At 41.2% G+C, this 17,354-nt stretch overlaps 1 protein-coding gene across 5 annotated transcripts in view; it reads left to right on the top strand.

The window, feature by feature from the left end:
• Positions 1 to 17,354, top strand: part of LOC140731040 (pappalysin-1-like) — a 362,759-nt gene that overhangs the window by 142,503 nt on the left and 202,902 nt on the right. For all 5 annotated transcript variants that reach the window (XM_073052237.1, XM_073052236.1, XM_073052240.1 and 2 more), the window contains exon 11: positions 15,138 to 15,251. In XM_073052237.1, coding sequence (XP_072908338.1) covers positions 15,138 to 15,251 — 114 coding nt within the window. The remainder of the gene's footprint in view (positions 1 to 15,137; positions 15,252 to 17,354) is intronic.

Genomic DNA, 17,354 nt, shown 5'->3' with positions numbered 1-17,354 from the left:
AACTGACAATGATCAATGGAGAATATAAGGCTATAAATTGGAAATATAGGAGAAAGTCTACATTCACACCATCCCCCATTTGCACGCCACTCAGCAACACAATTTCTAAAACTTGCCTGAAGGCACCAGCTGATGTATGGGACGCAGCAGGTCCAAATTGCTATTCTATAATGTGTAAGTCTTGGTAGTGGAAAGCACAGTAGGACATTGGGGACGTATTATGCAGGACCCAGTGGAGAGTGAGTCCTTGTTGACTGCTCCTAACACTGCCAACAGTTAGTCAACTGAAAGCTACGGTACATCTCGCCTTCATCAACTAGCTCAATGCAAATCAGTCACAACTTGGGGCATAATGACATGTCCAGCTTAGATGATTATCAATAGACAGAAACATGTAAATTGGTCACCTCAGAGTATTATCCTTTAATTCCAAAATGATTTGAAATTAATTTGTGGTTACCAACATGTTACCCATTAACACATCTGGCAAGTCTTTAAAAGAAATAGAACACAGGAAAAAAAATATGCAATACACTTTGTATTATAAATGAGTCCAAGATGAGTGTTCTTCATCAGTTAATAAAGAGTGAATCACATAGTATTGAGCAGATTTTTGATAACAATCCAACCAAAGCAAGTCCAATTTGCACAGAACTACAGATTATTATATGCAAAAAGGGGAACAAAATTTCTCTGCATCCAGTTATAAATTTATGTTTTACATTCATTTGGAAAGAGAGGGCAAAATTTTAAACCGTACATCATTAGAATTGGGCAGCATTTTCCACTCCATTTATTACACTCATTGGGCATTGATGCAGCTATGGAACTCCCAACTAAACTCATGGTGTTCCAAAGGACATGTTTACCTCCCAGAGTTGCTTACTCTCAGTGTGTTAAGGAAACTGCTACTCTAACTTTGCCCCATTGACTTTCTGCTAGATATCCGAGGGAACCATTAACTATGTTAAGTCTGGCATGTGGTGTTGAATTTATGAAATGGAATGTGGGAGTGTCTAATGTTGATAAATTTGAGAGGAAACTCAATGGATATTAGCCAGCAGAAGTGAATAGGGGTCTGAGAGGCAGAAGAATGTAAGGTTTTAAGTCTGGGACCCAAAGGTTTCTTCCCTTTCTGCACTTTCTCATGTTTCTAGTTAAAGCCAGATGCTTGGTTTTGATAATCATGATACTGACTTTAAGGCAACTGTGCTGTGAGACTTTTCAACCATATCACTTACATTTAAGCTTCCAGCTACTACCCTTCCCATGATGATACTTCCTGAGTAAGAGCTCAGGCTGCCTGCAGTCAGTGTGAATTGGATGTCAGCGGCATTTGGCTCCATTTTCTGGTTGCCATTTACATTTGCCACCCATGCCAATGGAATAGATGTGGCTGGTGATACCCTGTTTATCCCAGATCCTTCACCAATTGTATGTTTGTAATACTTGTAGAACTGTATGCATTTCTCCTAAGCCTTCCACTGAATTGCTATCTTCATAAAACAAAGTTATACAGATAGTAGTACAGAAACAAGCCCTTCAGCCCACTAAGCCTTCACCGACCATTAGCTACCAATTTACACTAATCCTGCATTCATTTCATATTTTATACTCTCTTTATATTCTCAATTCTCTCCAGATTCCATCACTCACCTACATACATAAAAACATAGAAAACCTACAGCACAATACAAGCCCTTCAGCCCACAAAGTTGTGCCGAACATGTCCCTACCTTAGAAATTACTAGGCTTACCTATAGCCCTCTATTTTACTAAGCTCCATGTACCTATCTGAAAGTCTCTTAAAAGACCCCAACATATCCGCCTCCACCACCGTTGCCGGCAGCCCATTCCAGGCACTCACCACTCTCTGAGTAAAAAAACACACCCCTGACATTGCCTCTGTACCTACTCCTCAGCACCTGTGTCCTGTCTGGCAACCATTTCAGCCCTGGGAAAAAGCCTCTGACTATCCACACAATCAATGCCTCTCATCATCTTATACACCTCTATCAGGTCACCTCTCATCCTTCATTGCTCCAAAGAGAAAAGGCCGAGTTCACGCCACCTATTCTCATAAGGCATGCTGCCCAATCCAGGCAACCCTTGTAAATCTCCTGTGCACCATTTCTATGGCTTCCACATCCTTCCTGTAGTGAGGCGACCAGAACTGAGCACAGTACTCCAAGTGTGGTCTGACCAGGGTCCTATATAGCTGCAACATTATCTCTCGGCTCCTAAATTCAATTCCACGATTGATAAAGGCCAATACACCGTACGTCTTCTTAACCACAGAGTCAACCTGCGCAGACTTGGACCCCAAGATTCCTCTGATCCTCTATGCTGCCAAGAGTCTTACTATTAATACTATATTCTGCCATCATATTTGATCTACCAAAATGAACCACTTCACACTCATCTGGGTTGAACTCCATCTGCCACTTCTCAGCCCAGTTTTGCATCCTATCAATGTCCCACTGTAACTTCTGACCGCCCTCCACACTATCCACAACACCTCCAACCTTTGTGTCATCAGCAAACTTACTAACCCATCCCTCCACTTCCTCATCCAGATCAATTATAAAAACCACGAAGAGTAAGGTTCCCAGAACAGATCCCTGAGACACTCCACTGGTGACCAACTTCCATGCAGAATATGACCCATCTACAACCACTCTTTGCCTTCTGTGGGCAAGCCAGTTCTGGATCCACAAAGCAATGTCCCCTTGGATCCCATGCCTCCTTACTTTCTCAATAAGCCTTGCATGGGGTACCTTATCAAATGCCCTGCTGAAATCCATATACACTACATCTACTGCTCTTCCTTCATCAATGTGTTTAGTCGCATCCTCAAAAAATTCAATCAGGCTCGTAAGGCACAATCTGCCCTTGACAAAGCCATGCTGACTACTCCTAATCATATTATACCTCTCCAAATGTTTATAAATCCTGCCTCTCAGGATCTTCTCCATCAACTTACCAACCATTGAGGTAAGACTCACTGGTCTATAATTTCCCGGACTATCTCTACTCCCTTTCTTGAATAAAGGAACAACATCCACAACCCTCCAAACCTCCGGAACCTCTCCTGCCCCCATTGATGATGCAAAGATTATCGCCAAAGGCTCAGCAATCTCTTCCCTCGCCTCCCACAGTAGCCTGGGGTACATCTCATCCGGTCCCGGCGACTCATCCAACTTGATTGTTTCCAAAAGCTCCAGCACATCCTCTTTCTTAATATCAACATGCTCAAGCTTTTCAGTCCACTGCAAGTCATCACTACAATCACCAAGATCCTTTTCCATAGTGAATACTGAAGTAAAGTATTCGTTAAGTACCTCTGCTATTTCTTCCGGTTCCATACACACTTTCCCACTGTCACACTTGATAGGTCCTATTCTTTCACGTCTTATCCTTGTGCTCTTCACATACTTGTAGAATGCCTTGGGGTTTTCCTTAATCCTGCCCGCCAAAGCCTTCTCATGGCCCCTTCTGGGTCTCCTAATTTCCTTCTTAAGCTCCTTCTTATTAGCCTTATAATCTCCTAGATCTCTAACATTAACTAGCTCTCTGAACCTTTTGAAAGTTTTTCTTTTCTTCTTGACTAGATTTATTACTGCCTTTGTACACCACTGTTCCTGGACCCTACCATAACTTCCCTGTCTCATTGGAATGTACCTGTACAGAACTCCACACAAATATCCCCTGAATATTTGCCACATTTCTTCTGTACTTTTCCCTGAGAACATCTGTTTCCAATTTAAGCCTCCAATTTCCTACCTGATAGCCTCATAATTCCCCTTGCTCCAATTAAACACTTTTCTAACTTGTCTATTCCCATCTCTCTCCAATGTTACTGTTGTTACGTTCCCCGTAACTGGGTGGCTTACCAGCAAAGATAGAGAGGTCCGCTGAAGTCTGATGGTACTATTTTCAAACGTTTTTTATTTATAAAGGGGCACAAACGTATGGTTAATACAAAGCACTTAGATCATATATGTCATCAATACTCAATCTAAAGCACAGGTATAGTAATAATCAATCAGAAATAAGCTCTATCGTTGTCTAGGGGATAATACTGAGTCCAATGGAATATAAAAGTCACTCAGAAATCTGCAGGCTTTTCCGTTTGGGAACCGCTGGCATTTCATGTGTTGGAGAGAGAGGATTTGTGAGAGAAAGGAACACTTGCCCGTTGTCTTTGCGAAGCAAATCCCTGTTGTTAGTTAAAAACGGTTTTTCCTTTGGTTTCAGCCACAGACTCCCGATCCGGAATCTAACGAACGTGGCTTCCTTCAAAATGGCTTCCCGCTCCGACGGGAAACGCTATCGTGTCTTCTTAGCATGTCTCCTTGGTGCGTCTGAGGGGCCGCCTCAGCAGCCCACCTTTTATCGGGACTTGCAGGGTTGTAGCTGTCAATCAGGGTGGGGTGAGGCAATCTTTCCCCATCACCCAGCCCACATTGCCCTGAGGGTTTGCACGTAACCCAGTCCCCATTCCACAAAGGTGTCTCCAAGAGACAATGGCCATGTCCATGGCTTTTGTCTGGCTGAGAGGCCAGACCACATTCCAAACCTTAAGGCTTCTCTCTTATTTTCCTGAGTCCAATTCCAGCACGTCGCTCTCTCTCTTGCGATTCTCACAAAGGAGGGGGCTGGGGTCATAACACTGTAAAGGAGACAGAATTATGATCACTATCTCCAAAATGCTCCCCCACTGAGAGATCTGACACCTGACCAGGTTCATTTCCCAATACCAAATCAAGTACAGCCTCTCCTCTTGTAGGCCTATCTACATATTGTGTCAAGAAACCTTCCTGAACACACCTAACAAACTCCACCCCATCTAAACCCCTTGCTCTAGGGAGATGCCAATCAATATTTGGGAAATCAAAATCTCCCATCACAACAACTCTGTTATTATTACACCTTTCCAGGATCTGTTTTCCTATCTGCTTCTCGATATCCCTGTTACTATTGGGTGGCCTATAAAAAACACCCAGTAAAGTTATTGACCCCTTCCTGTTTCTAACCTCTACCCACAGAGATTCCGTAGACAATCCCTCCATGGCGTCCATAAGACATAGGAGCAGAATTAGGCCATTCAGCCCATTGAGTCTGCTCCACCATTTCATCATGGCTGATCCCGGATCTTACTCAACCCCATACACCTGCATTCTTGCCATATCCTTTGATGCCCTGACTGATCAGGAAATGATCAACTTCTCCTTAAATACCCATGGATTTGGCCTCCACCACAGTCTGTGGCAGAGCATTCCACAGATTTACTAACCTCAGGCTAAAAAAAAATCCTCTTTAGCTCTGTTTTAAAGGGTCGCCCCTCAATTTTGAGGCTATGCCCTCTAGTTATGGATATCCCCATAACAGGATATACTATTGAACAGCAAGGCCTTGGAGTACAAGTCCATGGCTCCATGAAAGTGCCAACACAGGTAAACAGGATGGTTCATAAAGAAGACACTTTTATCTTCATTGGTTGAGTCATTGAGTTGGGATGCCATGTTACAGCTGAAAAAGACATTGGTGAGACTACATTTGGAGCATTTTGTATACTTCTGTCTGACATTCATAATCATGACGGCGCCCCGACGACTCCACCAGGAATTAAGAGCGCGCGCGCCCACACACACACACACACACACACACACACACACACACACACACACACACACACACACACACACACACACACACACACACACACACACACACACACACACACACACACACACACACACACACACACGGTTTAGAGGGTTATGGGAAATGGGAACAGCTCAGAAAGGCACTCTGGTCATCAGAGGGACCAGTTTCTGTGCTGTATAATTCTAAGCCTAAGGTTTTCTTGTGCTTTTTAACTAGTTTGTCAAAATGTCTTGCATTTGCAGTAATTAATTTACATTCAGTGTTGGTTAATGCTCCTGTCATGAGCACAGAGACCTCTGAAACACCTAACTGGTGCCTTGCTGAATGCACCAATGGGTTTCTTTTGTTTATATTGCAAACTGTCAAGTTGATAATACCCTGGGAGAATAAATCCAGGAGATGTGTTCACTGATGACAGCTGCTGCATGCTGATTGTGATGCACTTATGACAAAACACACTGGTATGGATGGGAGGAGCTGAGAAGAGCATGTAAACAAATAATATGAGTTGGGAAGTGGGTGGTGATGGGGAAGGGGGGGAGGAAGAGACCTCATTTATTTGCCTCTCATGGTGCTCTGTAAACAGCAAAGCTACAACTGCTTGTCAATACCCTTTAGTTTTAATAATCCCCTGCGGATAAGTGCAATCACAAAGGTTAAAAGCAGCCCCGCGACACATTCGAAGCTGGAACCCTGCCTACCGAGGTGTTTGAGACAGAGAATAGCAACATCAGCATCGGCAATTATCAGTTGCTGCAAGTGGCCTCTGTACGAAATTACCACTGGGCAGAAAAATGTGGGTTTACAGCTTTAGCAAGTGAATGCATTTATCTCAAAAATGACTTAGAAGTCATCTGTGGTTTCCAAGGCATTAACAACAAACAAACCTGATTACCCAATTTTTGTGCCTCTTGTGATTTGAATTTTCATCAATTGTCAGCCACAGACAAAAATAAATCTTTAAAGATGTCCCAGCAGCACAACAGCAGCAGTTAGCGAGATATTTGTGTATTTTTAGAGCTTGCTTTCCCATGCTACTCAGCTGTCATTAACCAGTGCATAACAAAGTCGTCTGCCATCAGGAGTGAAGACTGCCCGATCTGAGCTGTTTTAATCAAATAATTTTTCACATGAAAGAGTTAGGACCTGAATAGTGTCTAATTGTAATCAGTTTACTTTGGTCTCTGACAACCCTGGGTGGCCATTAATGGAGCACACTAGCAAATTTACATTAGAATATAGGGTTTTAAGATTGAGACACATTGCTCCGTTTCGCACCCTGAATGGGCTGTCCCAACAGTGTGACAACAGTCCCTTAGCATAAAGTTTCACCAGGGAGAATGTGGCCTCCAGAAATAAAAAAAAACCCAGATTGCTGACTTCAGAGAAAAATTAAACATAGGGCTCATTCATTTGTGTTTGAAGAATGAGTGGAAATTACAATATAAAGAAAACAAACATTTTCCTTCAAAATATTGAGAGATTGCAAAATGGCTTTATAGAAATTTTTGCTGTCTGGTGTGATGTATGAAGCTTCATTTTATTTTGGATCTGGAAAAGTTATTTTACATGTAAGAAGGTAATTACAGAGGGACATTATAGATTCGATGCACTTGCATGAATGCAGTACCTTTCATGACATAAAATCTGCCTGCATGCTCCAGAGCCTTAAGTGTTGTCACAGTGGTGCAGCTCATTGGGTTGCTACCTCACCATCCACTAGCCTGGGTTCAGTCCTAACCTCTGGTGCTGTCTCTGAGGAGCTGGCACGTTCCCCCTCTGAAGACATGGGGTTTCCTGGCTGCTCGAGGCTCCTGCCACATCCCAACAACATGCAGGTTGATAGATTATACCAACCTCCACATCTGTGGGATGTCAGAACTTGCCCCTAACATGTGGATTAACAGTAGAACCTGGGAGGAGTTGGTGTGAATGTGATGAGAATTGAATGGAATTAGAGCATAGACAGGGTGGGCAGAGGGCCTGGTTTCAGAGGGCCTGTTTGGCTCCATTACTGTATGACTCCATGACTGTTCAGAGGAAAGTCAGTAGTCCATCGTCACACATCTAGTTCCCAAAAGAATGAGGCAGCTCACAAACAGATAACTTGCTTGATTCATATGTGTTAACCAGAAGATATTGGCCAAGAGTACAGTTGGAGAGCTCTCCCCCTCATGGTGCTTCAGAAAGGAAGAAAAATAGTTTCACATTGATATGGCACCGCCCATTTAGGATACGGCAAGGTAATGTCCACCGAATGAAGTACTTTTGATGTAGAACTGTGACAGACGTATTACATACAGCAAACTCGAAAAAAATTGATATTGACCGTTTATTGTGGTGAATATCTTCAGAAGCAATATCCCAATTAATCAATAGTTTAGAGTTTTGTTAGTAAATGTTTTGACCAAATCCAAACCACTGTATTTATTCTGACACTGCAGAGTTCTGAATCCCAGTTCATTAACCTTCAAATAAAAATAATCTCTAGAAGCACTGAAACACCTTAAAAATGAAGGTATCAATGGACAGTGCTTTCATTCAATTATTTCCTGTGTAAATTAATTTTCCAAGTGGCGTTTTGCTCTAATTTATTTTTTTAAGAGCCTAAAGAATAATCCTACTCCAAAACTGTCAAGAATCAACAAAAGAACATGAGAAAATAGAAGCTACAGTAAGGCACTTGCCCTGTCAAGCCTTCCCCATCAGTCACAGTGTGACTGTGGACTGCCCCACACATCACCTATGAGTGTTTTCTTCACTATTCTCAGTTTCTACTAAAGTAAACTTATTCTTCTGGATAAAATAGAGTCAAAAGACACTTCTATAAAGTTTTTCAAAGCATTTTGATACATTTACCAAGAAATTAACCACTATCAACTTGAAAATAGTTCAGAACACCTCTGATAAGTTATTGTTAATGGTTTAAAATCTATCCATTCACAAATACTGAACTGAATATAGTTTAAAAAACACAAGAGATTCTGCAGATACTGGAAATCCAGAGCAACACACTAAACGTTTGAGGAACTCAGCAGTTCAGGCAGCCTCTACGAAGAGGAACAGCTGGTGTTTCATGCTGAGGCTCTTCATCAGAACTGGGAAGAAGCCTGAATAAGAAGATTGGGGGAGGGAGGAGAATATAATTAAAGATGTATTTTGGGGGGCAAGTATCTTTTCGGCTGTATTAACCCAGCTGCATGCAGTATCTTTTAAATCCATTTTGATTTTCACGCTGTCACAATCACAATGTGTATCTACGATTGTTATCGGCAGGTTTTAGTTCAGTGTTCTGCACAGGAATCTGAAGAGAAAGTTGAGGCATTGGAGTCCATATGGGCTGTTGATCATGTAAGAGAAGAAGATAGCTATGTTGCCCACTCTCTAGTGCTTCCCCTCAGCTTCACAGTAAGCTTTCGTGCAGTGGGTAGGCCTGCAAATAGGGTCAAATGAGCCTTTGAAACAATGGTGTCACATATTGGTTGTCAAGCTCCCAAAAGGAAGAATGTTGGAAATATGCCACACATTTCCAATGAAATTTTTATTCACTTTTGTAATTCTTTTTTGAGGTGGGGATCATGGTATGTAGATAGAACAGTTAGTAGGAAAAATTCCTCATGAAAAGGTGCCTAAAATAGACAGCATAGATTTTGAAAAAGGTCTTAAGATATTTAGAGGAGAACTGTCACCCAGAGTCTGGCTAGACCTTGAAATGTCTAAGTGGATGTGGCAGACAGACTCTTTCACAATACTTGATGTCTCTTGGTGAGCAAGTGCATTGCCAGGGCAGAGTGGATGCTGGACAAAATGCGAGTAAATGCGATTAATATAGATGCATAACATTGGATAGCATGGACAGAATAGACCGATGGGCCTATGATGTTTGATTCAATGACACAAGGACTGATGCGAGCGTTAGATAACCTGAAACTTTACTGGTTAAACAGATCCAATACGAAATGAAAACAATTAAAGTTTTTTTCTTCCGCAGATTTAAATAACCAAATTTGGCCTTAAAAACGATCTTTTAGGTCCATAATAGAAATCAGGATAACTGTGAAAATGCCTGTTCTTCCGTATAATTAACAAACAGTCAGCTAAATCATGGGAACCTGCAAATTCTAAGTTACGACTGTTTTCTGGGGAGGTAGTACAATTTTATTAATGGGTCATTAATCCTAAAGAAATAAAGGCATTCTCCTATTTTTCATCCAAAGAAGAAAGGAAACCCCCATGAGTTAAAATCCAATTATTAACCCCATTCTCCCCCATCTTCAATACAAGGCAATGATTATGTTTTGCTGCAGACTGCCTTGTGTTGTGTTTGACACCAGCTTATGCAACTCTCATTAACACACACACCTTGTTATAGGATACAAATCATGTAACTCCCAGGGACCATATTCTAAGTGCTGGCGAAGAGTCTATAATGTAATTTAAAACCCAAAATCCGGAATAAAATACTTTGCAGCAATAAAAGGCACAGGAATGAACAAAAGGTTTGCATTTGACAGCCCTCTTTAAAAGGAATTTATTGGCTCCCACTGGATCTCCACATACCCACAAAGTGTGCAAGTTTGGTAATAAAAAGAAAGAACTACTTCTGGGTGGCTGAACACCAATGGGGAAATGTAAAAGCAACCCAAATAAATAATAAATCACAAGGATTATTAATGGCTCTTTGGGGTGTTGGTCAAACCCCAAACATCTTGCTTAAAACAAAATGGTGTTTTTTATAGTTTGCTAATTAAAACCTCACACACAAACTATTCACTCAGAGTAACACAGGACTGAACTGTCAACCATCGAGTTAGACGGTCTGATTTACTATGTGTACATTCTTGCCCACCCCTCCTCTTTGTTACTGCCGCTAGCAGAGGCGAAGGTTAACGCTTGCAACTGGGATGTCTGGATACTATTGCGCTCAGACTCGCCTGACCTTTTGCACTCATCATTCTTATTTTATGATCAGTTTTTAGAAAAAAAATTCTGTTTTATTAGTAGTCCAACTTGGCAGAATGAATTTTTACTTGCTTTTCTGACACTTTCAGCCCACGCTCTCTCTTGTTTTTAAAATATGGCAAAACTATATTAGACAAACAGTGCTACAATGCGGGGAAACATATCTTAATTTAGTCATGTCTCTGGCTAGGCCCATGTATGTTTGGGAACAATTCATTTAGGGTCTGCTGTGGTAGCAAGGAGCAAAAATGTGGGAACCAAAAGAATAAAATCACCTCCTAATTCTTTCTCCCTGGGTGGTATTTGCTTTAATCATTGTCTGGAAATGAACAGGAAAGGACTGGTCATTCCCTAGGTTTGAAATGCATTGCATTATAGCATTATGTGATCTGTCAACGTGAGTTGTTTTCTTAAAACTAAGCAGTTTGAGGCATCTGAAAGGTACAAAGAATCCCGTTTTTTTTAATTTAAAAGCTAAACTAAGTTGCAATTTGCATGACAAACCTCAGCAAGATCCCACTGGTGTACTTCCTCACCACACCATTCCATACTCACCACATGGGTCAACTTTCTCTATGGTGAAGGCCCAGGGATAAGCTTCACATAAGTAGAAAGTTCGTTCTAGGACCACAGATCTCCTTGGCTTGACAGGGAAGCCAACTGCATGCAGAAAACTGGTGCTTTACCTGCAGGTCCAAATCGGTAATTTTACTTTCTGTTTTATTCTGAAACTGAACCCTCATTACATTCTGAGAACAGCGATGTCTGATTTCTATAGGTTGAACTTGACTGAATTCTTTCCCAACACAGTAAGCTCTGCTTTCATATATCACCGAGGACAGACAGATTAATGGATCTTAGACTGCTAAACACTGAATTCAAATCAGACTCCTTCTCGTTGTAGTTCTGCTTATAGATTTTTTTGTTTTAATTCATCTATCAGGCATTGCTGGCAATGCCAGCACTTATTGCCCTTGAAAAGATGGTGTAAACTGCCTTCTAAATCACTGCAGTCCTTCAGTTGAAGGTATTCCCGTTGTCCTTCAGGGCAGGCGGTTCCAGGATTTGGACCAGGTAATAATGAAGTTTCCACTGCCAGCACAAGGTGACAATATAAAGCATCTAGTTATCACTTCCCCAGTAATTCAGGACCAAGTCATATAACTAGTTAATGCACTGGATGTTCCAGTTGAAAAACACCGCAATTATATTCATATCACTCCTGTACTCCAACAAAATAAGATAGCAGTACGAGTTAAGGTGTATCACTGTTAGCGTAAAAAAATTGAAAAGGTTGCTATTTGTGTACATTTAAGCCAGAGATATTTTTAACTAAATATATATTTATAAGTTGGGTTGAATGACCTTTACTCACCCTGCATTTTCTTATGTTAAGTCAAGGGCAGTCCTGAGATGAGTCTGAAGAGTGGAAAAACAAATAGAATTGTTTTGGCATTCCGCAGAATGGACATTAGTTCAGTGTCAGTAACAGTTCCACTACACCACCTTTCAGAGCTTCCCCACAGTTTCTGTGCAAGTGGCCAGTCTCTGAGTGAGATACTTGGTTGCAGCAGGATCATCAGTCGCACAGCACGACAAGGAAGCCCCATCTAATGCTTGGTTTACCTGCATCTCGTCCTTACCACCATCACAAACAAGTAACGCAAATTAGGCTCTGCTTAATTTGTCATCTCCAATTCAGTCAAAATGCCCTGAATCAGTTTAACTAAATCACTTCTGGCTGATGATGGAATTAATAGCAGCAGCCTATTCGTCTGAAGCTGAGGTACAGATTTAGTTAAACTGATTCATCCCCAGCTGATATTTGGGTCCATCATCAAGAGGCACTGACTGTTTTACAAAACAGGGCTGAGCCTTGTTGATAGCTGCCTGAAACTCTGCAGCAAATTGGGATCCTTCAGATGCAGGCAAGCTCAGGACACTGCCACTAAACACAAAATACCCTCAACTTGCTTAGATACCAATTGACTCAGCAGGTCATTCAGTTGGTGACCACTAATTTGCCAAGGTTTCCACAGTACGCACGTAGGGAAATATGTACATGGATCTTGTACCAGATAAATCATCTTTTTAAACAATTTGTGTCTGTCGTAAACTGATTCATTCTTTGAAAGTGCTTTCAGTATTCTTTGATATTGTCTTTTCTTATAAAGGTGGGTGACGGTGGAGTTACATCTTTACCAAAGGCACTCCTTCCCTCCACTAGCCTGCAGGTCAACTTTGGGCAAGGTGTAGCACCTGCTTAGCTTCACCCACCCCCCCCCCACCCCTGATCAAGGTCACGGAAACCCAGGGAAGCAGGTGGTGGTTGGTCATACCAGCAGTGGTGCACATCACAAGTCCTGGTTATGCGACCAATGAACCAGGCAGACAATCTTTGAGGACAACTGATAATGATTGGGGGTCACCTGTATAGTAAAGACACTGCCCAGAAGAAGACAATGGCAAACCACTTTCTGTAGAAAAATTTGCCAAGAACAATCCTGGTCAAAGACCATGATTGCCTAGTTACACGACATGGCACATAATGATGATGATCACTTACAAAGATAAATTAATATGGTTTCAATAATTGTATTTTAGTTGGAGTCATTCAGCAGTGAAACAGGCAATTGATCTCACCAATCCTCATTTATGCTAATTCTACCTTATTCTCTCCACACTTCTGTCAATTCCTTTCAGTTTTGGCCACTCACTTACATAACATGGGAAACTTATGATGGCTCATTAAACTACCACCTGTACATCCATGAGTTTGGGAGAAAATCAGAGGTTCTAGAGGAAATGCATGCACTCATGGCTAAAATGTGGAAACTCCACACAAACAACATCAGATGTCAGGGTCAGGAAAACCTGCAGGCAACAGCTCTTCTTGCTGCACCACAGTTGAGGACAGAGACATTCACAAGTATTCCAAAAGCTTAGAAGAGTTGGTTTACTTAGTGTTTCCTCAAAGATCAGATCTTCAGAAGTTTTGAAGTTCAAAGTAAATTTATTTTCTAAGTACATATATGCCTCCATATACTACCTGGAGATTTTCGCAGTAGAACAAAGGAGTACTATAGAATCAATGCAAAGCTATACTTAAACAAAGACGGCTAATAAAAGAAGAAAAACTGAAAATTGAAAAAATAAATAAGTAAACAGATAATATTGAGAACATGCATTGCATAGATTATGGCAACATGCCATTTTCTCGTGTTTGTCATAGATTATGAAATCAGTTCAAAGTTGAGGTGAATGAAGTCATCCATGCTGGTCCAGGAGCCTCATGGTTGAAGGTAATAATTGTTCCTGAATCTGACAGTGGACCTAAGGCTCCTGCACCTCCTTTTTGATGGCAGCAGTGAAAAGAGAGCATAGTCTAGATGGTGGTTTGAGAAAGTAACACACTACAAGTGAGAGGTTCTTTATTTTTGCGAGTCCTCTATTGGCACTGCAGCAAAATTTCAGACGAAACCTGGATTCACTGTCAGGCTGCACAGGATGAAAGGAATCCTGCCCTACTGATGACTTTCAGGTGTCTTTAAACCATCCAGTCAAGTCAGTGGAGTTATGCCTTGCAGCCTGGCAAATGTTTAACATTGCTAGAATGTCCAGTTCCTGTTGATGGGAACTTGTACATGAATTGGCCGCTGTGCTTCACAGCCAGTAAAACACTTCAGATCATTCTGAGGGCAAGAAGACAACAATCTAAATGCCTGGCTGTTGTAAATATTCAAAAAAAAATTGTTTATTGTAACCAGAAAACAGGTTTGCAATTATTTTACAAATGGATTAAGCAAGCTGGCACTTGTGTTCTTTTATCTGTACGACCACAAATATTTCGAGATAGCCAGTTACTAAGTAACACTAGTTCTGTTTGACCATTGACCCAAGCCTAAAAGGGAGCTGATGTTTGGTTAATTATGCATCCAGCGAGACCTTCTGATTGTTCTTTCGAGTTTTGGAAAGTACACCACCAACCTATTAGTAGTGGAATGAATCATATCACAGCTGATCATGCAGTCAAGGGGAAAATTTCCAGGTGCTTTGTAGTGGTACAACCTTTAGCTAGTGGCAGTGTTAGATCTCAGAAATATTAAGATGTGCGGTTTTATAGTATAATTTCCAAGGAATTTTAAGGAAATAATTCAAAATTGGTACAATCATTCATATTCCAGAAATGCTGCAGGAGATTCCAAGATGATGTCAGAGCAGGACTGCCAGATAACTTGAAATCGTTGCACCATTTGCTTCTGCTTTGACTATTGAGACTGGTACTTCCATCATTGTGTTGGCAAGTGGTTTGGCTCAATGAAAGGAAACTACAGCCAGTAGAATTTGGCATTGCACAGGTAGTTTCCATAATCTGCACTCAGCCTAGTTAAATACACTTAGGATCTTTGGCAAGATTTGTGAAGTAGATATCTAGCCACTTGGCTGTCAACTGCTTTCCCGGTCGTATTACTGAATATAAGCGAGCTCATGCATTCTGTCCACAGGTGTGCAAGACCAGGGTTATCGATTTGACTGATGGAGTGACTCAGTATGCATGGTTCCCTTGCCTGGAAGCATTTCGTAGCACTCTATACTACCCTCCAAAATACTGGATAAAGGTAAGAAGATTTTACACAGAACAGCTTTGAATGAATAGGGAAACAGATTGAACAAAAGGCATTGTGTATGGTATTAAACAATTTTCAAAAATTATGCCTTTGCACCCACCAACACACACCCAATTTCCCTTCATTCTATCCCCTCAAGGATGGCACAGTAGAACAGCTTGTAGACCACTGTATCACAGAGCCAGAGATGTGGGTTCAAACTGACTCTGAATCCACAGGGGCACACCACAAAATTAATTCATTCGTTGGAGATGCATTATAGAGAAATCACACTCACAGAGATCCATCATAAATACTGAAACACTCACAGGAATGTTCTCCAAGTATTAACACACTCACAGGAATGTTCTCCAAGTATTAACACACTCACAGGAATGATTTACAGGTATTGGCACACTCACGAGAATGTTCTACAATGACTGACACACTCCCAGGAATGTTCTAGAAATACTGACGCATAGGAATGTTCTACGGGTAGTGACACGCTCACGGGAATGTTCTACAGGTAGTGACACGCTCACGGGAATGTTCTACAAATACTGACACACGGGAATGTTCTACAGGTAGTGACACGCTCACGGGAACGTTCTAGAAGTACTGACACAAACATGGGAACGTTTTACAAATACTGACACAAACACGGGAACATTCTAGAAATAGTGACATAAACAAGGGAACATTCTACAAATACTGACACAAACACGGGAACGTTCTACAAATACTGGCCCACTCACAATGAGATTTTATAAATATTGACACACAAGGAGACAAGCAATGATACAAATCAAATATTCCCACATGAACACAATAAAACTGACACATGGTCTAATTGACACAGTCCTGAGGGTGTCCTTTGACTACTGACACACTCCTGGCAAAGCTGAACAAATATTGACACACGGACAAGAGTGTATGAAAGCAACTATATTCCTGATGATAATGTGCAAGTACTGACACCCTGGGTAACAATGAATGTTTACAGTTCTATTGACATGCCACAAATATTGGCAGAACGCTAGTGACATTCTTGGTGGGGCTCTGCAAACAGTTAGAATCATATTAATATATTACAAGTAGTGACACACTCCCATTGTGATTACTGACTCTTGTCACATGCTTTGAACACCACCAAACACGGGGGAACAGACATCTTAAAGCAAGGGTTCCAACCTGGGGTCCACGGACCCTTCAGTTAATGGTAGGGGTCCATGGCATAACGAAAGGTCAGAACCCCTGCCTTTAAACACTATTTTCCCCAAGAGTAAATCAAACCACAGCTGCATATGCTTTTTAAAGACATACACTCACAAGGATATCAGAATATGAAGACATTCATGACTTTGTAAGCACATTGGAATACTCTCAAAGACTTGACACAGTCTAGAAATCTCATTGTTAAAAACCTATGATTGACTGTAGTAATATCAGTGCAATGATTGATAGCATGTCAGAAAGCCTGTAGGCTGTGGCCAAGATTTCAATCATTCCTTCTTTTACAAGATAGGTCACAATGATCTGTCCTACTGTGGCATCAAATCCTGCTTGTGTCAAGAAGGCGCAAACACATTGAGTAAGTTTAGGTACACTCCAAAAGAAAAACAGAAAGCTGAATTTATTCACCACATTATGATATCCTTTGCAGACCCTAGAGGTTGCCACAACCAATACATTAATTTCATTCTATTGAATTCCAGTTCTATTGAGATGAATGCAGGCAATGTCAGCCATTTTATTTGTAGAGCCAAGTCCTACAAACAGTATCAAACACTTTAGTTACCTGAACATATATGACTGGGAACAATCCATGCTATATTTTTTGATATATGTTAGCCAGGTTTTCATGCCCGTGAGACAGAATTGTGGACTACAGCAAAATTCCAATATCCCCATTTGACAGTTCCTCAAAGTGTTTTGGAATCTGGCTCAGCAGATGATTTTCAAAATGCTCCCTTTAACCCACAGGCACCCAAGTTCCCAGGCTCCTTTTAAACTTATTGGGGCCCTAGTTACAGTGCTCTCTCTAAAAACTTAAGTACCTTGTTTCCCACAGTCCTTTAAACTTACCAGATTCAATGGAAAATTTATTACATTACT

The sequence above is a fragment of the Hemitrygon akajei genome, chromosome 7, assembly GCF_048418815.1.
Source record: "Hemitrygon akajei chromosome 7, sHemAka1.3, whole genome shotgun sequence".
NCBI classification, from domain to species: Eukaryota; Metazoa; Chordata; class Chondrichthyes; order Myliobatiformes; family Dasyatidae; genus Hemitrygon; species Hemitrygon akajei.
This window is presented reverse-complemented; position numbering and strand designations above follow the sequence as displayed.